The 24,346-nt window shown below is 48.3% G+C and overlaps 3 protein-coding genes across 3 annotated transcripts; 2 read left to right on the top strand and 1 right to left on the bottom strand.

Annotated features, from left to right (window-relative positions):
• Nucleotides 1-61: 61 nt before the first annotated feature.
• Nucleotides 62-1,702, bottom strand: TBX10 (T-box transcription factor 10; the record flags this gene model as incomplete). The annotated part of the gene is made up of 7 exons (XM_084520321.1): nucleotides 62-335; nucleotides 423-490; nucleotides 568-723; nucleotides 814-985; nucleotides 1,075-1,176; nucleotides 1,248-1,476; nucleotides 1,696-1,702. The coding sequence occupies 7 exons, from the start codon at nucleotides 1,700-1,702 to the stop codon at nucleotides 62-64; spliced, it is 1,008 nt and encodes a 335-aa protein (XP_084376447.1).
• A 348-nt stretch (nucleotides 1,703-2,050) lies between these two features.
• On the top strand, nucleotides 2,051-5,393 carry LOC311438330 (olfactory receptor-like protein COR4). Its single transcript, XM_084522626.1, has 2 exons — nucleotides 2,051-3,478; nucleotides 4,296-5,393. Exon 2 carries the CDS (start codon nucleotides 4,423-4,425, stop codon nucleotides 5,362-5,364), a length of 942 nt encoding a protein of 313 aa, XP_084378752.1. The 5' UTR covers nucleotides 2,051-3,478; nucleotides 4,296-4,422; the 3' UTR covers nucleotides 5,365-5,393.
• A 3,675-nt stretch (nucleotides 5,394-9,068) lies between these two features.
• On the top strand, nucleotides 9,069-21,399 carry LOC311437283 (uncharacterized protein; the record flags this gene model as incomplete). The annotated part of the gene is made up of 4 exons (XM_084520320.1): nucleotides 9,069-9,949; nucleotides 14,790-14,843; nucleotides 16,385-17,316; nucleotides 20,444-21,399. 4 exons carry the CDS (start codon nucleotides 9,069-9,071, stop codon nucleotides 21,397-21,399), a joined length of 2,823 nt encoding a protein of 940 aa, XP_084376446.1.
• Between the last annotated feature and the right edge of the window lie 2,947 nt (nucleotides 21,400-24,346).

Here is a 24,346-nt window from a genome sequence, read left to right as displayed (position 1 = left end):
CCCGTCTCCGTCCCCTCCTTGGGTGAGGGTCCAAGGGGGGGGCGCAGGGGGTCCCCCCCCCTCACTGCTGCCCATAGCCGAAGGTGGTCGCGGTGCCGCTGAAGCCAGCTGGCCGCAGGGGGGGCAGTGGGTAGGGGCCAGCGCGGGGCTTGGCCCCCACGTAGACACCGGGGGGGTAGGCGAGGGGCTGGAAAGGCGGCGTGGGGAAGCCAGGGGGGGCCACGGCTGCCAGTGCCCCACGGCCACGGGGGAGCAGCGGCGGGGCAGCGCGGCCCCCAGCCCCACGACCTTTCTGCTGTGCAGCAGCCCGGGGGGGGGACAGCGTGCCCCCACACCTGCAAGAGAGAGGGGGTGTGGGGGGGCTGAGGGCAGGCGGCGCGGAGCCCATCACCGCGGCGGCACGGCAGCACCCAGGGCCTTACCATGGCTCGGGCTCCCCGTCCCGAAAGCCCTTGGCGAAGGGGTTGCTGGCGATCTTCAGCTGGGTGATCTGCGGGGATCGGGGGGTCAGGGGGTGGGGGGCACCCCCGTGTGTCCTCCTCCTCCCCCCCTCAGCCCCCAGCTCACCCGGTGGTTCTGGTAAGCCGTCACTGCCATGAATTGGGTCTCGGGGAAGCTGAAGGACTTGAAGTTCTCGTGGGCGAAGCGCTCGCTGTCGCGCCGGGGGTCCACCAGCACCACGTGGAAGCGGGGCTGGTAGCGGTGCATGGAGTTGAGGATGATCTGGGGGGGGACAAAGGGGACGGGCGGTGGGCACCCCCGTTCCTCGCCACCCCCCCCCCTTCACCGTGTGCCCCCCCGGCACGTCCTCACGTGGCCGTTGTCATCCAGGAGGTTGTTGGTGAGCTTGAGCTTGTCGAAGGAGACAATCTGCCGCATCCACTGGGCCCCCTTGGCGGGCGAGTCGGGGTGGAAATGGACACGGCCGGGGGCTGCCGGGTCGGCACGGCCAGCCACCAGCCAGGAGGAGCTGTGGAAGGCGTACCTGCGGGGCCGGGGGGGGCCTCAGCACCACCAGGACGCGGCCCCCGCGCCCCCATCCCTCCCCATCCCCATCCCCATCCCCATCCCCACCTGTATCTCTTGTCATCCAGCGGGACGAAGTCCATCAGCAGCACGTAGTCGGCCAACGGGTCCAGCCCCGACAGCTTCACCTGGAAGGTGGGGAACATCCTCCTGCGGGGAAGGGGAGGCCGTGGGGGTGCCCCCTGCCCTGGGACCCCCCCACATCCTTCCGCGGCGCCTACCTGCCCGCCTTGGTGACGATCATCTCGGTGCCCAGGCGGTTGAACTCCTCCCAGAGGCTGCCCATCTCCAGCCGTGCCGCGGCGTGGCACACGCGCCGGTTCTTGCCGCTGGCCCCCGGCCCCTCGCACGCCCACCCAGGGACGGTGCCCAAGGGGGGACCCTCGCCCGGCGTGGCCAGGAAGGCTGCGGGGTTGGGGGGTGATGGGCGCTGAGATTCCTGCGCTGCCCCTTCGGGAAATGACCCCACGCACCCCCAGCCTCATTCACGGGGAGGGCTGGGGGGTCCCCGGCACGGCATAGCTTCATCCCCCACCCCACTGCTGCCCCACACTTATGGGGTTTGGACCACATGCGTGTGGGGCAGCCAGCACCCTGAATAGACCGCGTGCACCCCTCGGCTGAGCGTCGCGGGGACCCTGGCACGGCTGTGCCATGGTAAGGTTTTACCTGTCATGGGTGGGCAGGATGCGGCCGCGGCTCCACCAGCTCTGGACTGCAGCCCCCCCCAGCACACCGAGGGGGTTTTATCCCCCTGCTCGGGGGTGGAGACGAGGGGGCTGGAGCAGCAGCGGGGCTTCGGGGGCGGTGGGAGCACGGCCCCCCCCTCCCACGCTGCCTTCGCGCCTTGATGCGGCGGTGATGGACGAGGGACCAGCGGTGGCTTTGGGACCCTCAGCTGGGTCTGGGGGTACCCAGAGCTGGGGAAGGAGCAGGTGTGGGGATGTGACCGGTGCTACAGAGGGGGGGGACGAGTCCCCAAATGCCACGGGGCCACTAACACAGCTGCGGTGACAGTGACACCACCTTTGGGGTCAGCACCCCAGCAGCACCGGGTTTTGGGAAGCAGGGCTGGAGCAGAGCAGGGAGGGGGGCACCACCTCTCCGAGCCCCCCTCATCCATCACCTCTCCTCCTGCATCCCCTGCGGCGCCGGCTTGGCCCCATCCGTCTCCTGCTGTCAGCCGCAGGCCGGCATTGAGCGGGAGATGAGGAGGTGTGAGCGGCGATGTGACAGTGGAGGTTGGGGCTCGGCACGGCTGAGCCTCGGTGTCACAGCCCCCCCCAGCCGATTTTTCTGCTTTCCTTTGGTTTTCAGCAAAGCCTGCCCAAGATAACCTCTCCAGTCACCATCAGCAGGGGGATTTGGGATGGGGAGGGCTGGATGCCATGCAGCAAACCTGGCTTTTAGCAGCTGCTCCTTGGGAAAGAGGCCTCCATGTGCCAGAAAATGGGGTGGTTGGCTTAAAAAAACCACAAGGCTTGTGAAAGTCGCTGCTTCAGGGCGTCAGCATCATTTGGTTTCACTTCTCCCTTCCAAGGGCTGCAAGCCTCCTATTTTGGGGCCATCAATGCAGCAATTTTGCTGGCACTCTGGTGCTTGCCCAGTGGTGCCCCGCAGGGGACTTCCTACAGCCTGAGGGTCTCAAGGGGGTACATCTGGGCCTGCTTCTTGGCTAACCCAACCCCGCTTGGCACAGCTTCTCCCTGCCACGAAGCCAGCCACCACGCCAAGCGTCATGGAGCACAGAAGGGCTGCACACAGCCTCAGCAGGATCACAGAAGGAACCATCCTGGAAGCCCTCAGCAGGCAGAGGAAGGACAAGAAGGTGGCAGCGAGGAGGCACCCTGAATTTACTGAGGGGAAATCACACCCAACCCATGCTGGTGGCTTGGATGGTGAGGTGGTGGCCCTGCGGGCAATCAGGGGAGCAGTGGGAGATATTTGCTTTGGCTTTCGCAAGGTCACCACCATCTCCCACTGCCTCCTCGTAGCCAAATTTGCAAGCTATTGGCCTGCATACGAGGAGCTGAAGATAGGTGGAGAGGTGTTTTGTTGCCCGTGCCCAACTCCCCGTCGTGATAACATCAAACTGAACTGTGCACTGGTGAGGCTGTTGTGACCTTTGGGGTGTTCAAGCAGTGGACGTGTGGTGGTCTGGGGTTTGCTCTAACAAGAGCCCGAAGCCCCCTTGATCTTGTCATCTCCTCTGGGTATGCTGCTTCTCCAAGCCAAGGTGCGCGGAGAAAGGATAATGACCCGCTTTGGGCTTCGCCCCTCTCCTGAGCCTCCAGAAGGCTCTCAGCCCCTAAATCCCCAGGTGACGTGGTGGTGGGGGCGTTCCCTGATGGTGATTAGATACCCAGCTGCCTTTCAGAGCCTCGGGCAGGCATGTCTTTGTGTCTATCCCTGAGCTCCTCGCCAGGGAAGCAGAAGGAGACACCTCCGAAATGTGAGTGAGCCTCGTGGCACCCATCTGGCCCAGTTTTCTCTTGCAAGAAGGAAAGAGCTCAGAGAGGGCAAGCAATAAGGACACATGCATGGGTTTTGTGTCCCTAACCACCGGGCACCTGCGCTGTGAGCGTCTGTGCATGGCTGTGGGACAGGGAGGTTGTGGGCACTGCTGGCGTGGCTCAGCTGGGCAAAGCATCGTATTTGAGCTGTGCTTTTGCTTTCCATGGGAGAGAGGGGGGCATGCTTGGGAGGCTTCCTCTGTCTGCTGGCCAGGAAGGGCTCCTGGATGAGGACCAGAAGCTCTCCTGTAAAGAACACTCAGGTAGCTCACTCCCTAAGTCAGGGGGCAGGTCCAAAGAGTGAGTTTTTTTCCCCAAAAACTATTTTCAAGGAGAGATTGTTCAGCTTTTGGGGTTGCCTATTTCTCTGGAAAAATCCCAATTTCTCTAAAAACAGACAAGAGAACCAGGAAAAAAAAAAAAAAGATAGCTAAAAGAGGAAGCCAAGAGAAACCTCTGTGCCTCCAGGGCTCACAGTTAAGAAGAAATCCCAGCAAAGAAGGAAGAAGCAGGTGGGTGGCATGTGCCTAAGAGAGCAAGGGCAAATAATTGGTGCCACGCTGGAAGAGCACCGCATTTCTCTGCCTTTCTCTGCATTTGTCCCTGTTTCAGCTCGAGTGGGATGGCCTCAGAGTGAGTGCAGCTCGAGCAGAGTTTGGGTTTTGCAGCACCCCGTTTGTGTTACCCACACAGTGATATGTTTCTCGGCAAGTGATATGTTTCTCTAATTGATCCGTGCCTGAAATCTTCCTTTAGGTCTTGTCTCCAAACAGGGCCCACTGGGGAGAGGGCGTTTTGCCTGGGAGATACCTGCCTGTAGCAGAAGAAACTGCCAGCAAGGAGGTCACGATCGTGCTTCACACAGAAAGTGTGTGTCGAGCTAATGGCAGGAAGTAACTGCACCCGGGTGACCACATTCAGTCTAACAGGGCTCACTGACAATCCTGGGGCTCAGGCTGCCCTCTTCCTGCTGTTTCTGCTCATCTATATTGTCACCATCCTGGCAAACCTGGGGATGCTCACATTAATCGTGGCCAGCCCACGGCTCCACACCCCCATGTATTATTTCCTGGGCAATCTGGCCTTTGTAGACCTCTGTTCTTCCACTGCTATCACCCCCAAGCTGCTGGCTGACTTTCTGTCTGAGAAGAAGCTCGTTACTTACGCTGGGTGTGTAGCTCAGGTCTTCATTTTTGACATTCTGGGGGTGACTGAAGGCTTCCTGCTGGCCATGATGGCGTATGACCGCTACGTGGCCATTTGCCATCCCCTGCTGTATTCGGTCACGATGTCCTCGAAATGCTGTTTCCAGCTGGTGACCTGCTCGTACCTCATGGGGCTGACAAACGGCATGGGGCAGACCATTGGCATGTTGCGTTTATCCTTCTGCAGCTCCAGCGTCATCGACCACTTCTTCTGTGACATTTCCCCTCTGATATCACTCTCGACCTCTGACACCACCCTCAACCAAATTATGCTAAGGACTTTAGCATCTCTGTTTGGCGTCTCCAGTGGCGTCGTTGTGCTGCTCTCCTACATCGCAATCATCTCCACCATCCTGAGCATCCGCTCAGCTGAGGGAAAGTGCAAAGCCTTCTCCACCTGCACCTCCCACCTGGCTGTTGTGAGCATCTTCTACGGGACATCAATCTTTATGTACCTAAAGGCCAGCTCCAGGGACGATAAGCGGGCAGCAGTGCTCTACACCGTGGTGACCCCCATGCTGAACCCCCTGATCTACAGCCTGAGGAACCAGGAGGTGAAGGAGGCCTTGAGGAGACTCACAAAAATGAAAAGATCTTGTATGTTGTACATGTACGGCTAAGTTGAATAAAGATGTGAGTGATGTGCTCAGTTTTTTGGTTAAATAAGGTGCTTTTCTCGCAATGGGCAGCATAGGCTGTCCCTTCTGCTCAGCACACGAGGGCAAACAAGGTGAATCCTGTTCCAGGAAATCTAGCTCTCTTTCAAGGAAGTGTTGTAAAGTCGTTAAGGGCCAGCAGAGCTGGCCTCAGGACGGAAACACCTTTATCAAGAAAAAGAAAGATGACAGCAGCTAGCTGGTATGCTACGTGGGAAATGTTTTTCCTTGTTTATACTCAAATCTCCTTCAATGATTAACGGATAATAAATGAAGTATGGCGGTCAGGTGACCTCAGCTGTGAATGAAGGCACACATGCAAAGCATTTGTGTACTGCAGCAAGGGCTCCCCCTGAGGGTAGGTTCTACAAAACAGCCTCTGCCCACTGCTCCACTCCTTTATCTTTGGTCTTCACGTGGACAGGGAGACAAGGCATGGTCCCCACGGTACACTGCCCACAATAGCTCATGAGAGCCATGGTGCTCTTCTCCTTCAGGCCCCAAACCACCCAAAGTTTTGCACCCACGCCAGCCTGAGCCAGTGCCGATGCCTGTCCTGAAGCCTCTCCTGTTGCTTTCCTGCAGACGATACATAAGCAGGCGCTGCCATGAAAAAAAAAACACCAAATGTTCCAGTTGGGGTTTCACCTCAGCCATACCATACCGTACCATCGGTAAGGACCGTGGTGACAAACTGGAGCTCTGGCGATACCCTAGGGCCATGCAGTAATTTGCAATTGTAATTTGGGTTGGTGGTGTGGCAGGGCAGAGGCTGCTTATCTGGATTGAATCAAATCCGGATGGCGGTGACCTGCTGATCTGTTGACACACGGGTAGCCCTGACCTATGCGTTCAGGGACATGTGAGGCAGCGGGTCTGAGTCCTCCTTTGTTTCCCGAGAATCTTGATAACTCCTGGTTACTCTTTAATCCAGCCCATCGTTGTCTTTCCCATCACTGTGGAGCAAACATACTCTCGGTGTCTCTCTCCCAGGGTTTGCCCTCCCACTCTCCTGCCTTATCAGCGCTGCAGCTGCCCTGCCGAGGGGGGGACCTCACTGGGGTTTCCAGTGTGGCAAATTCACCCTAGAAATTCTCAGCCTGAGCTCCTTCCTCAGCCCTAACGACAAGCCCGTGGGGCGCTTGTTGGTGGTATCAAGGCAAAGTGAAGTTCTTGGTGCACAGTCCCTGCTGATCCCCCGTGCTCCTGCTGCTCCACCACTGCCATCCTCCCGGTGCTGTTTAACCTAGGCGAAGGATTTGTGTTTTTTTGTAGAAGCCCCCACACTACTTTTATGTTCTGTTTATGGCCCCAGCATGCCTTGTCTTGCTGCTGTGACCGGCGGCTGTTATTTGGCAGTGCAGGAAATACAATATTTAATGAACATGCCCCCCAGGCTTTGTGTCCAGCCAGTCTCACCTCCGCCCTCCTCTGAATTTAAATGCAAACAAGAACTTTAGGTGTGCTAAAATACAAGTCTGCGGCTCCAGCACGTCTGCTTGGCTCTTTGTGGCTTCCTGACCGAGCCCTGTCTCACAGAGCCAAATGACACCATTTTCCTGCCCATCCTGCAAGCCCTGCCTGCTGTCCTTGGGGAAACCAGAAAGAGCTTCCTAATCCTTATGAGTGGAGAGCAAACAAGCAGCGAGCAAAGATGGGGCTGGCTCCTGCATCTGCTCTGTTGGGCTGCCAGTTGCTTTGGCAGCCTCTCCTCTCGACTGGGCAGGATACGTCCTCAAAAACTGTTGTAGCTTTGTCTCTGTGCTGTCTCAAACGCCCCTCCTACTTCAGATGCAAATGAGCTTCCAGCTGAAGTTTGTTTTACTTAAGGAGGCAGAAGTAAGGCAACAAACAGTGGTTTAACCCTGGTTATTGTGTCTTTGGGGTCTTGCCTCTGAAATTGTCCCCTGCAGAAAGCAGTTGCTGGATCTTAGAGATCCGCTGGAGCTCTCTATTTTAGGTGTAGCTACCTTAGTTCAGGTTAAATCTGATTTAAACATAAACCCGAGCAAATGCTGCTATCTCAGGTGTAGGATCCACATCCCCTTTTTTACTTGGTGATTAGAGCTAGGAATAATCTCAAATGGAAAGGACGTGGCTCTTAGCATCAAGCAGCACCGTGTCACCAACCAGCCAGAGGAGATGTGTCACGGGGCCTGGTGCTCACCAGCGCGGGTGAATCCAGTGAGGAGGCTGAGAGCAGAGGCAGCCTGGGCTGCAGCAACCATGTGCTTGAGGAGTTAATGACATTGAGGAACATGAGCCTGGCAAAGAGCAAAGTCAGGGCCTTGAATTTTAGAAGTTCAGGCCAGGCTGAATGGGGCTTGGAGCAACCTGGTCTGGGGGGTGGCATCCCCGCCTGTGGCAGGGGGGTTGGAACCAGATGAGCTTTAAGGTCCCTTCCAACCCAAGCTGTTCCATGATTCCGCGACTCTGTATGTCAGCACCCTTTGTGGCTGAGGGAGATTTGGTTAAGTACATTGGTGGGGTCCAGGTCAGACACCAGTGTTCATCAGCTGAGGGAGGCATCAGCCCTGCTGCTTGCGTTGGCCAGAGCCATGTTCACTGCAAGGCTCACGGGAGAGGTAACAGCAGGCACTGAGCTTTGGGTTTCAACCTGTGCTGAAGCTGAAATGGGGTGCAATGAACCCCATTCTGGAGGTCCTTACTAAAGTTGGTGGGTAAGCAAAGGCACAGAAACAGAGACACATATTTATTCTCCTTTGAATAAAAAGAAGTGGACAGCTCCTGGAGAGCTGGAACCTGGAGACCAACCCTTTTCTCTCAGAGCTAGAGGAAAACCGAGCCAACTTCATTTTGCCTTAGCACAGAAATGTTTTTTAATATTGCAACTTAGAGCAAAGGTAAGTATTATGAGTTCCCTGGGGCTGGGACTGCTCCTCAAGTCCCTGGGTCCCAAAGCAGTGATGACTCCAGATCCCGTAAGGCAATATTAGGTGAAGGCAGCTTCTTAGAGAAGTCCCTTTGCAGAGTTGCTTCATAGTTGCATGTCTCAGAGAAGTCACAGGGGGAGGAGGAAGAAAGAACCATTGTGGGAATAGAGATAAATTGTGTAATTTTGAACAACACTGCGATTCACAGGGCTGGTGATGTGTAAGAATTAAGTATTCTTCTATTAAGTAGAAGAAGCAATGCTGCCCTCGCTTGCTGTTTTCATGAGGTTTAACAGGGACTTCTATTGCTAACAGATAAATATAGGATGAGAAGAATTCATAGAGGTAAATTCCAAACTGAGGATGACCTAGGGTGGGGTGTTTTTAGATATTTTTTCTTTTTAAAGATTATTAATGGAGGGAAAGTCAGGATCCCTCTGTGAGGGACTTTAAGGGATGGACCACATATGTTTTTTTGATATATGTGATTTTGCATGTGCAGTGATGATTTTATTTATCCATTATTTATTTTTCCTTTGTCATTTTTGATGAACCTAGCTGTAATTTTCTCTCTTAGGATCAGGCTGTCTTTCATGACTGTATTTCCTGGATGCCACCAGTGACAGCCCCTCCAGGTCTGGCTTTTTGGGCTGCAGTATTGGTTTCATGAGTTCAGCCATAAGCAATTTGCAAAAGCTTATTCAAGGTCTTCTGCTGTGCTCATTCATGAAAATCCGAGGGAGAAACTGCACACAGACAGTCGAATTCAGCTTAATGGGGTTCGCAGGAAATCCAGAGCTCCAGCTTGCCCTTTTCACGGCCTTTCTGGTAGTTTATCTCATGACTTTGCTAGGGAACCTGGGGATAATCATATTAATCAGGACCAGCCCTCAGCTCCACTCCCCCATGTATTATTTCCTGGGCAATCTGGCTTTGGTAGACCTCCTCTACTCCACAGTTGTCACCCCCAAGCTGTTGTCTGACTTGGTCAGGCAGAAGCCCCTCTCCTACGTGGGATGTGTCACCCAGGTTTTTGTGTTTGGCGTCTTCCTGGTCACCGAGTGCTTCCTGCTGGCCACGATGGCCTATGACCGCTACATGGCTGTTAGTCATCCGCTGCACTATTCGGTCCTTATGTCCCCGAGGCTCTGTGTCCAGCTGGTGGGTGGCTCCTACCTGGCTGGGCTGCTGAATGGCATGGGGCAGACCATCGGCATGCTTAACCTGTCCTTCTGTGGCTCCGTCGTGGTCAACCTGTTCTTCTGTGACCTCTCTCTGCTGGCCTCTCTCTCCTCATCCGACAGTACTCTCACTTCTCTTATCATGACAGTTCCGACATTTTTATTCGGCGTCTCCAGCAGCCTCATTGTGCTGGTCTCCTACATTGCCATCGTCTCCACCATCCTGACCATCCGCTCAGCTGAGGGCAAGTGCAAAGCTTTCTCCACCTGCGCCTCCCACCTCACCACCATCAGCATTTTCTACGGGAATGGCCTCTTTGTTTATTTAAAGCCAAGTTCGCTCAAGTCGAGAGAAGAAGACAAGTGGGTTGCAGTGCTCTACACCGTGGTGACCCCCATGCTGAACCCCCTGATCTACAGCCTGAGGAACCAGGAGGTGAAGGAGGCTTTGAGGAGACTCAGAGCCAGGAAAAGAACATGAACAGTGTAAATAAATGAGGTTGTAAGTTATGTGACCAGAGTGTTTGGCATTTACAGTAGCAGATTGGCCTCCAATTTATTTATTTATTTATTTATTTATTTTGTGTGTTTGCTACAGCAAATTGTGCAATTTGTCTGCAGGCCTGTTAATGTTTGTCTCACAGATCTGAAAAATTTGCTGTCACCAGAGCAACTCCACTAATAAATTAATCAGTATTTACAAATACTTCTGGAAAGCTGAACATGATCAGTTTAGGAGGAGTCACTCTGCAGCCTCTTGTTTCTTTCTGCTAGTTATTAAAAAAGCCTACATGAATAATTTAGGCTAGGCACAAACTTTACTAGATTGAGGATTAGCCCATAGGAAAATTAGAGGTTTTGGAAGGTTCACATGAATGCCAGAAGTTTTGTGACTTAAAAACCATAAATAGTACCATAGCTTGGATAGTAATGTGGTTATGCCAGACTATTTGTCAGCAAGCCAAATTGAAAATGTGCATATTTAGGCAAAATCTGTCCAGGTTTACCAGTATGATCACTCATAACCCCATCTGAAATCAACTGCTTTTCTCTACACAGAACAAATCACACCACTGTTTTTTTTTTCTACTTTCATGGACACCAGACATCTCACTTCTGAATACTCTTTGTAGCAGCAACCATCAGTTGCTTGTAGTGAAAAAAGTACTTTTTTTTTTTTTTTTTTTTTCTGAAAAGGAAGGGAAAAAAATCCAGTCTTCTAATTTTAGTTTAGTAACAAAACACAGATAAATTCTATTTATTTATTTATTTATTTATTTTTACAGATGCTTTCTCCTCTGTTTTCTCTCTTGAATGCACAGGAGCCCCTGTGTGTAGGAGTTCAGTGCACATGCACTGTGCCCAGCAGTTGACAGAGTGTAATTCAACTGCTGGTAGCTTGACTGCTCATAACCTTAGCGTCCATCCTGGATTAACCATGGGTGAAATCAGTGTTAAAAAAAAAAAAAAAAAAAGGAAGAGCATTTCCTCTTACAGCTTGTCTTGTGCTTCTTGGCCCTTAACTCCTTGTTATGACATAAATGAGGGGAATTCTGTGGCAGCAGCAGTATAGAGTGTTGCCAATGAACCTCCCTTGCTTTAAACCTTCAGATTGGACAGGGTGAGCAGAGCTGTCTTGCTGGAAAGCAGGGGAGAAATCAGGTGTTGCTGAGCTCATGATCTCCCTCCATCACCATTAGCCTGCTCCTCCGTCTTGTCTTTCACCACAGTCTGCACAATTTTAACCACATCTAGCACTGTCTCCTCTTGTGGTGGTGGTTGTGTTTTTTTTGTTTGTTTGTTTGTTTTCTTTTTTCCTTCAAGTGTGGAACAAATCACAGACTGTTTGCCTATAGCTTTAAAATATAACAATATCTCCCACTATGTGAGCCAATATCATTAAAAAGGACCCCAACATCTCATAGTATAGGTGTGTACGTGTTTGTATACACATTTTTCAAAGGCAATGAATTCATTTTGGTTTCTGTGTTACATGCTCATCACAAACAGTCCAGAAAATTTATGGATAAGTAGAGAGCAGGTAAACACTGACTGGGATGTGAAACAACCAAGTTCTGATGTCCTGGAATGACCATTTCTGAAAGAGAGAGTTTGGGGACCTTGCTGTAGGGTGCCAATAGCCACAGCAGGGTAAGAAACAGTGATAAATTAGGAAGGAAATGTGATGAATCTGGGAGGGAAGAGGCAGCGAGGAGCTCGCAATGCAATCAAGACTTGTCTCACTTTGTTACTCCCATTTTTAAAAGTGCCCTCAGGGATGGGAATGAAGCCAAGACTGAGCAGGACACCGCACTCTGAGGCAGTTTCTCCTCCAGTGAGAGGTGTGCTCACGCCTGGAGAGACAACTGAATGTGATCCGAGGAAATAACAGTGAGAACGAGAACACTGTTCACATGAGGTTTATTTAAATACATACAGTGTTTAATTACACAAAATTGTCAATACATTATCAATAAAAGTGTGCTAAAGTTCTCCTTCTAGGGTGGCCCATTCCCCCACCCCAAGCGTCTGGCTGTGCTCATCTCCCAGCACTGCATTGTGCCTGACTTTTGGGGGACTCCCTCCAGGGAGGGTGATCCCAAAGCCTCCGAAGCCCAGGGCTCCTTTCTGATGGAGGCTGATGGAGGCTCTCTTGTGCTTTAGTAATTAAATCCCTGCTTGGCCCATTCCTGGTAAGTGGGTGCCAGATCTCTGCCTTGTGCTGTCTTACACGGGATGGCTTTTGCTCTGGCTGCTTGCTGGGAAGCCATTCAGAACCCCATTTTTACAGTGGTCAGAAATACCCTGCTTTTCAGTCTGCATGCATCCATCCTGGGGAGGCTTTAATTATGGAGTACAGGATGCAAAATGGCTTTTCAAAGGGAGTTGTAAAACAAGCAAAGAAAGGAGGCTGATGGGGTTCAGACTGCAAGCACCAAGTGCTGGAGCTGGCCCTGCAGCATAGGAGCCTCACACCACTTGAAAAAAAGATGCCATTTCAAGTGTCTCCTTAAACCAGGATGGAACTACTGCATCAATTCCTCATGCACTGGGGTCAGCTGCTCTCCTTCCTGAGTCAGAAATCAACACATCTCCATTACATTTGGATGAATTGTTTTAAAGTTGCCCCAGCAGATATTATATATCAAACAAAACTGAAAGTAAAACTGAAGTGTTCTCTTCTGCTCTTGCCTGCCCTCCTCTCAAACCAAACCAATCTCAGTCATGCCAACATTTGGCTGTGTTTCTGAACTTCCAGTGTTTGCAATGGAGATATATGGACAAAACCTACTCTGCTGGAAACTAATAACATAATTAACATTCCACTTTTGCTATTTCTGTGCTTTTATTCAATGTTTTTATTATTAAGAAAAGAAAGGTTTCATCTGAAAGGTGGAAAAACTGCAGGACTCACAAAGCAAAATAGGAATCCCTATTTTGTGACAAAATATCTTCACCCACTTCTTTTCAAACCTTTTCAGAGAGATGTAGCTGCTTCTGTCTCAGGCTCTGAGCTCCAGCAGTGGAGCTTCTGTGCTGCTCGTGGGCAGAACACCAAAAGCAAACAAAAGATAGTGAAGCTCCATGTTTTATTCTCTTCCCAAGAATATGTGCAATTACCCAAATGCCTCTAAATCGGGGTGGCATCACCTCTTCAGCCTCCTTGGAGTGGGTATTCCTCCCAGTAATTTAAGAGGTTTCCATCCTTCTTGCAGTTTCAAGGCACTTGGGAGTGCCCAGCTGATGCAATTTCTGCTGCTGGAGGCAAACTTCTGAAGGGAGAGAAGCTCACAGATAAGTCAATCCTAAGCACTTTGCTTTGTCCTGTGGTTTCAGAACACATGCAAAATGTTTGAAAATGAATAGAATTGAAACAAAAGTGGGTGATAACAGACAGCATGTTAAGATGGCACCTTCCTTTCCAGCTCCTCTGTCCTTCCCATTGGTTTTATTCCTTGCTGTCCAGGGTGGCATCCCAAATGGGTAGATTGGAATCACCCAAAACTCAATGACAGAAAATGCCAGGTCCTGGCCATGGTAGGGAATTTCCATTGGACTAGGACAGTTGGCAGAGCAGCTTAGCAGAGAAGGACGCAAGGGTTGTGGGGGCCATCAATGTGTCCTTGCGGCAAAGACATCCACCAGCACTGCAGTGCCCTGGGTCAAGGGACTTTCTACTACAAACCTGCAGCCTCAGCATCAAGGAGCCAAGGGCTGCTTCAAGAAGGGAGGTGGGAGAACAGAAGTCTTCCTGCAGAAGGACGTTGTGTTAGAAAATGGAGGGCAAGTTGGGGGGCTGATGGAGGATTATTTAAAGAAGTGTGTGAGAAGGGAAGAAGTAGCGAGACCCATTTCTCTCTCAGGAGGATTTTATTCAAATATGTGTAGATTAAATACAAATACAAATAGAATAGAATGGAATAGAATGGAATAGAATGGAATAGAACGGAACGGAACGGAACGGAACGGAACAGAACAGAATAGAATAGAATAGAATAGAATAGAATAGAATAGAATAGAATAGAATAGAATAGAATAGAATAGAATAGAATAGAATATCTAAAGATCATCTGTAGTGGATAATGTGAAAAGCAGTTATCTCCTTTTTAAATAAATAATTTTATTTTTAATTTTACCATGAATAAGAACAGAAGAAGTCACACAAAGTGACTCTGAATGCCAAGGTGTGTCGCCAGAAGAAAGATATATATATATATATACATAATATATATATTTCTTTAATATATCCACATCTGCCGTAGGCAGATATCTAATACAAAAGAAAATTAATCTGACCACTGCAAGATAAAATAATGATTTCCTTAAAGTAATCTATTATTTAGAGTTATCAAATGTTATTTTCCAGGAATGTGGGAGAAAAACAAAATCTCTCAAATTTAAATCTTCAGCAAAACCACATTGCTTTGTGCTTTGTTCCTCACAACAAAGCTGTGTGTGTAAGTCGAGTTGCTTGGGCCCCATGTGCATCATTTCTGATGTGCTTTGCGGGTCCCATCCCTAAAACATAAACCCCAGTGAGAAATCTCTGTGTTTAACCCAGGCTCTTTGGGGAAAGCTCACTGTTTTTCAGGTGTTGCAAAGAAACTTTGGTAATTTGTCCTGTGGGTGTGGGATAAAGCTTAAATCTCCCAGGCATGCCAGGGCTGTGATGGGGACACTGTTCTGGTGTCAGACAGACTGATGGATCTTGTATGGCACCTTCAGCCCAAGGAGCAGTGAGGACATTCCTGAGAATGACTCAAGATGCTGTAGACCAGAAAAGGTGATTTTTTGTGTGAATTTGTGAATCCAGGTTTGTGCTGGATGACACGAGGCTGAGCGTCTCTGGCAGCCATTTGAAAGCTCTGTACGTTCCCCGCAGGATATTCTGTCATCACCCAGCTGGTGAGGTCTTGTCCGGGCATGGTTTCATGACAATAGAAGAAAACTGCAGAAGCCCCAGCATATCAAGGCAAATTAATGTGATTTTAAAAAATGCAACAAAGAGATGAAGAAAGAAGGGGAGAAAGAGGACAATACATGTTCAGTAGCACCTCTACACAGTACCATTGGATGAGTGCAGTCTGAGCAAGCCCAGAAAGAGCAGAGCACAGACGGTATTTAGAAGATCACAGCAAGCAGCTCACAGCAAGCCCCGATTCCTCAAGCAGAGAAGAGAAACCCAACCCTGAGCTCCAAAGGGCAGCTATGGGCACGAGTAATCACAAAGAGCTGTGTTTGTGTTCACTGGGTTGGGAACAGAAAGCTGAGACAAGTGCGAGTGAGACCACTTGAGAAAAAGATCCAAAAAAACCTGGAATCCTGGAAAACAGGGTTTTCTTAACTAGTGTGCCCACTGCCCTGCAGAAGCAGAAATCCTGTCAGCAAGCAATGTTGTGAAGTTAAGGTGGGGGGAAAAAAGGAAAAAATGGAAGGAAAAATCCCATACCCCAGGACGTCACAACTCTAATCCTAATTCTGAATTCAAACATTGGATAAAAATTCCTTATAATAGTAGACCCAAGGGGCACAAGAATCATAGAAATATAGAATAATTTAGGTTGGAAAAAGATTATATGTAAGAACAAGCAAACAATGGAAAGGATGGATTCTCCACCCTGTGTGAAAAACTATGTTTTTTTTTTTGTTGTTGTTGTTTGCTTGTTTGTTTTTTAATGTATATATACGTGTGTATATGCAATACAGCATCTTTTCCTGCTGGCTACCTAATGCATTTATGAATCTAGAGCTGCAACCAAGGGGAGCCAATGATTTAGCCCTAGTCACTGACCTTTTGAGAGACACACCTTATCAGAGATGTTCACATTCATGTTGTTGGTTTATAATTCCAATTAGAAGCGAAAGATTTTCTCTTGAAACTATAAATATGTAGAATTGCAAACAGGTATGCTAGTCTCACTATAATTGATCCAAACACATCACTAGAGAGTCAGAAAATCACTCTAACATGGTCTGTAATCTATTTAATTGAAGTGGCAAATTAAAGTGCATTTATTTCTCCATAAAAAAGAAACTTCCCCCTAGGGGAAATTAAATCATATTTCCATACCCATTGGAAAGAATCTGGATTGCTCTTGAGAAGAGGTCATTGGCAAGATCTTTTCCAAGATCAATTCTTTTCAGTGTGCTGGCCAGGGCACAGGCTCCAGCTTTAAGATTTATTTTTTATTTTTTTCCTTTTTTATTTTTTTCCAGCAGTGACCTGCTGGCTACTGCTTTTTGATCATCAATCATTGAGGGTAGCTGTTATTTTTTTCTCCAAATAAGCATGTCTATTCACCCAGAAAACACCAAATCCTGCTTTAGCCTCAGGCACTGTGTAATCCTGCAAGCTGGAGAAACGATTTCACCTCTCCTCTGTGTTCCTCTCCATATCCTCTGTGCCAGAACCGGGAGCATGACTGGGGGAAACCACTCGGGTGTGACAGAGTTTGTCCTCTTGGGCTTCACCCACCTGCAAGAGCTGCTCTTCATAATTTTCTTACTCATCTACATCACCACTCTGGTGGGGAACCTGGGAATGATTGTCCTCATCAGGACTGACCCACAGCTTCACACCTCTATGTACTTCTTCCTCAGCCACCTCTCCTTTCTGGACATCTGCTATTCTTCATCCGTGACTCCAAAGCTCCTGTCGGGCCTCCTCACTGGTAGGAACGTCATTTCTTTCAATGGCTGCATTACACAGTTTTTCTTCTGCATGGTCTTCATCACCACGGATGCCATCTTCCTGGCCATCATGGCATACGACCGCTACGTGGCCATCCGTCAGCCTCTGCACTACGTGGTTGTCATGTCCCACAGGGTCCGTATCCGGCTGGTGGTGGGCTCCTACACTGCTGGTGGCTTGAACGCCTTGGTGCACACCGCCGGTCTTCTCCGACTGTCTTTCTGCGGCCCAAATGTTGTCAATCACTTCTACTGTGAAATCCCACCACTCCTGCCGCTCTCATGTTCTGAAACCCAGCTCAACGAGGTGGTGATGGTCTTGTGTGCCGCCTTCATCATCACCACCACAGGCCTGGCCATCCTCACCTCCTATGCCTTCATCCTGCTCACCGTGTGGAGTACCCGCTCTGGGGAGGGCAGGCACAAGGCCTGCTCCACCTGCACCTCCCATCTGATGGCTGTTGCCCTCTTCTATAGCTCTGCAGCTTTCCTGTACCTCCACCCCCTCTCCAGTCACGCAGAAGAGGAAAGGAAAACAGCCTCGGTCTTCTACACTGTGGTGATTCCCATGCTCAACCCTTTCATCTACAGCTTGAGGAATGTGAAGGTGAGGATTGCCCTCAGAAGAGCTGTGAGGAAGCTCCTCTCCTGTGCAAATCACCACCAGTCTCCCTCCAGCCACACTCAAACAGCTGTCACCTGACGGAGCTGAGGCAGCAGAACAAGTGAATCGGACACCTAATGCAATGAGGGCACTGCACATTCCTGCATATCTCTTCAGAAGACCTTTTGCCTTGTGCTGAACACTGTGTGAATTGTGACTGAACCCCATGATGAGGTCCCGTGAAGACGGAATTGCCCATAATTATGATATCTGATAGAATGAAGAAAAACAGCCCTAGAAACACTTCCATTGTTTGTGACACTTTCATAGGAAATTAATTTATAAGCATTGCTAGAATCTGCACATCCAATACTTTTTGCTGAGGAGGTTTTATGCTAAATCACAATAATATTTGAATTCTGGCGGCTAAAAGAGGTGGCTGAAAGCAGGAGACAAGTTAAATAAAAAATATTTCATGGGGAGGGACAATGCTTTTCATCACTTTGGTTTAATTTTTTCTAAGTAGTTGCCTTGGGTTTTGCTTTAGAAAAATGTAACTGATCTATTATTTTGTTTGGCTTGTCCAAGGGTAGTCCAGGCAGAGATTATTTTCCATCCCAGCTGCAGCTTAATAATTATTTCTGTTTCCAGGTTTCAGAGACAGGGTTTGAGTCATCTCAGTCCAGTAGTCATCAATTCTAATTGTAGGCTTTCATATCTGGGTTAGTCACCACTGGTTCCCCTTTCAGAGACGACTAAGCATCTGGGGACCTTGATTCATCTGATCTATTTTTAACATGCCCATCATGGCGAGATGAATTTTTCTGGAATATATGTTTTTTCCACTTGCTGCTCGGCAGCTGAGGACGATGGGCTGACATGTAGCAATGGCAAATGCAGATTTTGTCCAGAGCAATCACAATCAGGCTATTCTGAAGGGTATACTTAAGCACAAGGGAAAGCATCAGATCCCCACGCTGATGTTCCAGAGTCCTTCAAAAATGCCCTCAAAGGGAGAAAGAGAAACCAGCTTTTAGTCAATGATGTATAATTCAGCTGTACATGTTGCTCAACATGCAAAGGAGTTTCTGGAAAGAACAGAAAAGCAAAATGGATGAAGATAGTCAGTATCAGCACCACGCTTTTGCTTTAACACAAAGGTCACAAAGATCAGATATTAACTTCCCGAATAAATTTTCCATGGATGATATGAAATACTTCCTAGAAGACCTAGTGGCAAATGCTATTACTATTCTGTTCTTTTAAAATCAGTTAAAGGCAAACTTCTCCCCATAAATCCAGCTGTGACTCTATGCCTGGGTCCAGCTCTCTGGGTTTTTAATAACAGGATATCCTATATAACATTAAAACAAACTGTGGCAGAAGAGTTCTTGAATGGTTTTCCTCCCCTTCTCCCCCCCCGCCGTGCCCCAGCTAGTGTTTGTGACACTTCTCCAAAAGCTGAGCTATTGCCTAATCCTTGAATCTCTGTTTTACATCAATTCTTTTAAATTCTCCACAATTTCGAGATACAAATCACACATAAAAAGAAGAAGGAAAACCTCACAGGCTTGCAGTTAACATGCTGAAGCTAATTGTGTTTACTTATCAGTGCATGTCTCCTCCGCAAGGAGCTGTTTCCAAAGTCATCAACTCCCAAGAGAAATTTCTTGCATGACAAAACATGCTGGGAGGGAAGGGGGGCGTTTGACAAAACTTTTTAATGGAAGAATCATATAAACAGCAGCTTTTCTTGGTCAAGGGTTGATGCCCTTTATGGCTGACAAATCATTCTTGCCTTTAGCACGAACACAGGGAGAAAGTGGGGCTTATTTCTCACACCAAGTTTGGGTTTAGAAGACAACTAGTCTCGCCTCTCTGTCGCCCGTAAACTGAAAAGGGTCCTGAGGTGTGAGCAAACAGGTGAGTTAAGAGCATCTCCCAGCATCAGCCTGAAAGCGCTGCTGAGAGCTGAGCTGTTAGGAAGGGTGGACTGAAGCACACAAAACACTTGCCTGAGGTCAGGATCTCTCAGGTGAAACTGAGGAACCCAGAAGCTGCTTTTCTGAGCGGAGGGTGCTGGAGCTGCACAGCCTGGCGAGCTTCTACTCATTACTGTGCTCGAAACTCACTGTGTAGCAGCACTGCCTGGGTTGTAGGGAAAACCTCTGATTGCGTTAGGGTGGTGTGAAAGCTTCTGTAGCTGGTTTTGAATTCCTGGAAAGGAATATAACTAGCTGTGAAGTCCTGGTCTCACTAAGTCCAGATTTAAGAGATGCATGTATAGGTCAGATAAGGGCGTGTGCATTGAGATTTTCACGTGCTGAAGGATCCTTTCCAAGGGTATAGTTTGATGTCTTGTGTAACTGCAACCAGTTCTAACTTCTCTTTTGGGAAGAGGTGTTATTATTTTTTTAAACTGCATTATCAGAAGCTTACTTCCCCAACTTAGCAATGGCACCGTAGCGTTGCTGGGGTAGTGATTTTAAAAAATTCCACTGTTAGTGATTTTAAAAAATTCTTTCCTTTACCTTTCTCAATTTAGTGGCATCACAAGAATGATAGAAATGGTCTATTTAAAGGTGCATGTATGTTGATATTTACACTAAATACCCTGTTTCGAACAATTCAGAGTTGCTCCCACCTTCTTCACAGGAAGGAAGGGAAGAAATGAGAATTTTATTGTGACATATTCTGGCTTTCCTAAAATAAAACCTCTAAAAATATCTCTATCTCTCACTAATGTTTTTCCTCTTCTGAGACCAAATAAAATAAAATAAAATTGAAATATAAACAAATCAGACTTGAATTTCTAATGTCAGAAATATCTCTAATGTCATGCTGGGGCTGCCTCATTGGACCTGAGTTATAAACTTCTCAAAATCTTCAGAAAATAGAATAAACTTTCCTATTTGTGAAATGACTTTATCAAACCAAATTAGGACCAGAATAAAACCATTAGAAATGCATTCCAACATGCACCTTGTTTACTTTAAAATGTATTTTGAGACAAACATTTAATATGTTCTACATATTCATGTACAATTCTATGGTTGCTGCCTCCACACCTTATGTTCCCTGGTAAAAAGACACACCTCTAACATTTATCTAAGGGGGGTGGAAGGAACGAGTATGCTGACTTTGTGTTTCTTTGCATCTCTGCTTTTCTACAGTGACTGTTATGATGTTGGCCAGGGGAAATCACACCCCCAATGATGAATTTGTGCTCTCAGGATTCTCAGAGCACAGGGATGTCCAGGCTGTCCTCTTTATGGTCTTCTTGGTGATCTACATGGTCACTTTGCTAGGCAATCTGGCGATGATTGTGTTGATCAGGCTGGACTCCCAACTCCACACTCCCATGTATTTCTTCCTGAGCAGCTTGTCCTTCCTTGACGTCTGCTATTCTTCCTCAATCACTCCCAGACTGCTCTCAGACCTCCTGGCATCAAGGAAGGTCATTTCTCACTCTGAGTGCCTTGCACAATTTTATTTCTACGCTGTCTTTGCCACCACTGAGTGCTACCTCTTGGCAGTGATGGCCTATGACCGCTACGTGGCCATCTGCAGCCCTCTGCTCTACGTGATCTCCATGTCCAGCAGGGTTTGTGCATGGCTGGTCGCTGGCTCATACCTTGCTGGGGTTCTGAATGCCACCATTCACACAGGGGTGGCACTTCGTCTGTCCTTCTGCGGCTCCAATGTCATCAATCACTTCTACTGTGAGGGGCCCCCGCTTTATGCCATCTCTTGCACAGATCCCACCATCAACGAAGTCGTGATGTTCGTCGTGGTGGGATTCAACCTGTTCGTCACCAGTCTGACCATCCTCATCTCCTACACCTACATCCTGGCCACTGTCCTCAGGATGCCCTCAGCTGCCAGCAAACGCAAAGCCTTCTCCACATGTGCGTCCCACCTGGCTGCTGTGACCCTCTTCTATGGATCTGCTGCATCCATGTACTCACGGCCCAGCTCCAGGCATTCCCAGGACCTGGACAAGGTGGCCTCTGTGTTCTACACTGTAGTCACCCCCATGCTGAACCCCCTCATCTACAGCCTGAGGAACAAGGAGGTGAAGGACGCTCTGGGGAGGGTGATGGAGAGGAAGCGTTCCTCTGACAGATAGTTTTTCTTGGTGAGTCAGAGGAATTGAGAGATCTTCTTAGAACTTCCTATACCTCTCCATTTCTGCAGCAGTGGTAATGGAAGATTCAGTGCTCTCCCATATACTACTGATGAGCAAGGGGACAGAAGTATTGGTAAATCTCTACTTTGTTCCTAAATGCCTGTTCATGAGCTGCTCTTGGATTGGGCCATTTATTGACCTTACTCAGTCAGGGATGCATTAGTTACTTTGTCTGATAAGAATTTCAGGAACCGAAGGCCTTCTGAGTCTTTGTGGTCTGAGAATGCATTACCACTGTTGCCTTGAGCAGCAAGAAGAAATAACAGCTGTTGCTTTCAGCATGAAAATGATGACAAGAGATCTTTTAATGCCAAAGAACTGGCACATTTCTGGTGAACACACCTAGTGCGTTACAGCTGGTTGACTATGAAACATGGTCCTCTAGCCAGCAGACCAAGATTCATTTCCCACTGACTGTGTGACACAGGAGTACAGCTTTGTCCCATCTCATAAAGTTCTTCCCAGGTTGCCTTTCTAATCTTTAGCTGGTAAAAAAAAAGCATACCCACAGATGATCCAGCCACTGAAGCATTTACTGCCTACCTCCTGACATGGGCTACAGGAGGAACTTGGCCTGTGCTGTTGAGTTAGGCACTGTCTTCCCAGAAACTTCCTCCAAAGCCCTGTTTCCTCCTTCCTGCCACTACTGCTTTGCGGAAGCCCTGTGGCCCAGATAATGCAGCGTCACTGGTAATAGCAGCAGACACTGGGCTTTATAACAACATTTTGCTGCAACAAGGACTTATTTTGACTGTAGCTGTGTTTGCAATTTTTTTCTCAGAAACTTCTGCAGTGCCTGCAACCTGCTCAAGGGTCAGACAACTGTGCACAATGGTGAAGGTGCCTGCTCCCTATCCTGGCACTTTGAGCTTATTTTTATTGTATGATTGCTAACTGCTTTAGCTTGGTGTTGTACAGTTGTGTAATTTTTCCTCTAAAATAAATCATAAGATACATTAGGTTGACTAACAAGCTTTAGTAATTATAGTTAAGCTAACCCACTCGACCAATAGGAGAGGAAAGAGTACTGAATAGGAACAAATGTGGTTGGAAAATAGAGAAGTGATCCCAAGCAGACCCAAGACCAGCGTGGCAGAAGCTTCCACCATAACCAGTGCTCCCACCATGCACAACACAATATCTCCTCAATGAGGAGGTGACGGTGCTGCTTGGTCACTGCACGATCCCACCAAGGAAAGAAGACCTCAGCCTGGAGGTGGGGAGTTAACTTCAGGGATGAGGGGCAGGGGCTTTAATCAGGAGAGCTTGGAGGAGCATCCATCTGCAGGCAGCCAGGCCCAGACAATTGCCCTTAGTGTGTCACACACCAACACACTGACCTCCAGCTCTTCGTTTTGGAGCCCGCACTAACTCTGACAAACAAAGTAGATGTAGAGTTGCTCTTTGTCATTAACAAGGAATAAAGTTTCTTTCTTGTTAGTCCCTGCTAATTAGTCTCTCATGCCTTGTTAAGAAGAATGAGTGAAGTTGACTACAAGCCCTCCGAGAAGCTTTCAGGGTGATTAGGAAACTTTCTTTGTAAACCCCAGAAGGACTTGTTAAGCCAATGGCTCCTTGAAGGGTGGTTGGTCTCCAAAGAGCACTTCTTGCTCTGGGAAGAAGGGCAGCATCATTAGTGATGGAAATAATCTTAAGCCCCTGTGTGACAAAAGCCCAGAGCCCAAGGTCTGCTGGAAGGGCTTTCTGTAGGCCAAGCTTCTGTTGGTTCCCACTAATTGGACTATTTGTCCCTGCCTGCTTTTGATCCATGTGAAAAAACACCACACAAAACACCAAAACCAAGTAATAATTTCAAAATTCTCTTAAGTGTGGTGAAAGTTGGAGTTGGCCCTGGGCAGGAAAGCACATGCCAAGTGGTGACCCCAGCCTTGATCCTAAAATCCTGCTGGGCACGGAAGTAGGGCTGCAGAGATGGGTGGTATGCAGGCTCTGACAGAGGGAGCTGGGGAAGGTCCTCATACTTCTGCTCACCTGAGAACCTCTTCAGGGACTCCTCAGACCTTGAATTTATTGGTGTCACTTGTCTTAGGAATGATTTTCTCGTGTCTTTATTATTTCTTAGACTGTGAGGCAAGTTGAAGTACTAAACGTACATTCTCCACCCTTGGCCTGCTGTCACAAATGTGTTTCCTACCACTAAGAAGTTAGGATTGGTGAATAAGCTCAAGATTGGATTCACCTGGCTCACAACATCTAAAAATCCATTGTCTAAATATAAGATAATTAGCCAAGATACCTCTAAAGTATGAGGGAATAGAAGTTTTATCACGTCTTAAGACAGGTGGTTAAGACAGTTGTGGTGCAACAGGAGCAGCTCTGGAAGGGCCAGTGCCAAGGACCTGCTACCTATAGCATACACATTTCAGGACAGTTTTCTTCGTATTAAGTTTGTTCTGGTCACAGCATTTGAACACCCACTGGAAGATGAAGTGCTTTAGAAGCCACTTTCAGTTTTGTTTCATCCAAGAGGAACCCAGCTCTACAGCCTGACCCCCAGCCTGTGATGCAAACGAAAGTGTGGTGGGGGAAGGAATGGAGGAGGTCATCTCTAAACTGCACAATTTGCCTGAACAAGAACCGATGGAAATAAAATCTTATTGATCATGGAGAGGGAGAAGGAACACTGATTTAATTTCTATTTTTCTACATTTGAAGGAGATGGATCTGCTTTGATCCTTCTAACCCCGCCATCCATCTGAGTCCTTATAATAAAAATAAGCTTTTTTTTTCTTCTTCTTCTTTTTTTTTTTTTTCCTTTCAGTTGGACTAAAACTTTATAAAGGAAAATAAAGTACTTTAATAACTTGGAAACAACTTTATCTTTCTTGTTTGTCTTCCTACAAGTGATGCTGGAAATGTGTCGTTT

This window comes from Aythya ferina (genome assembly GCF_964211825.1).
Source record: "Aythya ferina genome assembly, chromosome: 5".
NCBI lineage: Eukaryota > Metazoa > Chordata > Aves > Anseriformes > Anatidae > Aythya > Aythya ferina.
The sequence above is the reverse complement of the archived record's forward strand: the minus strand, read 5'-3'. Positions and strand labels throughout refer to the sequence as shown.

Coding starts and splice junctions, on each gene's coding strand:
- LOC311438330 (XM_084522626.1), top strand. CDS start 4,423: ATGGCAGGAAGTAACTGCACCCGGGTGACCACATTCAGTCTAACAGGG.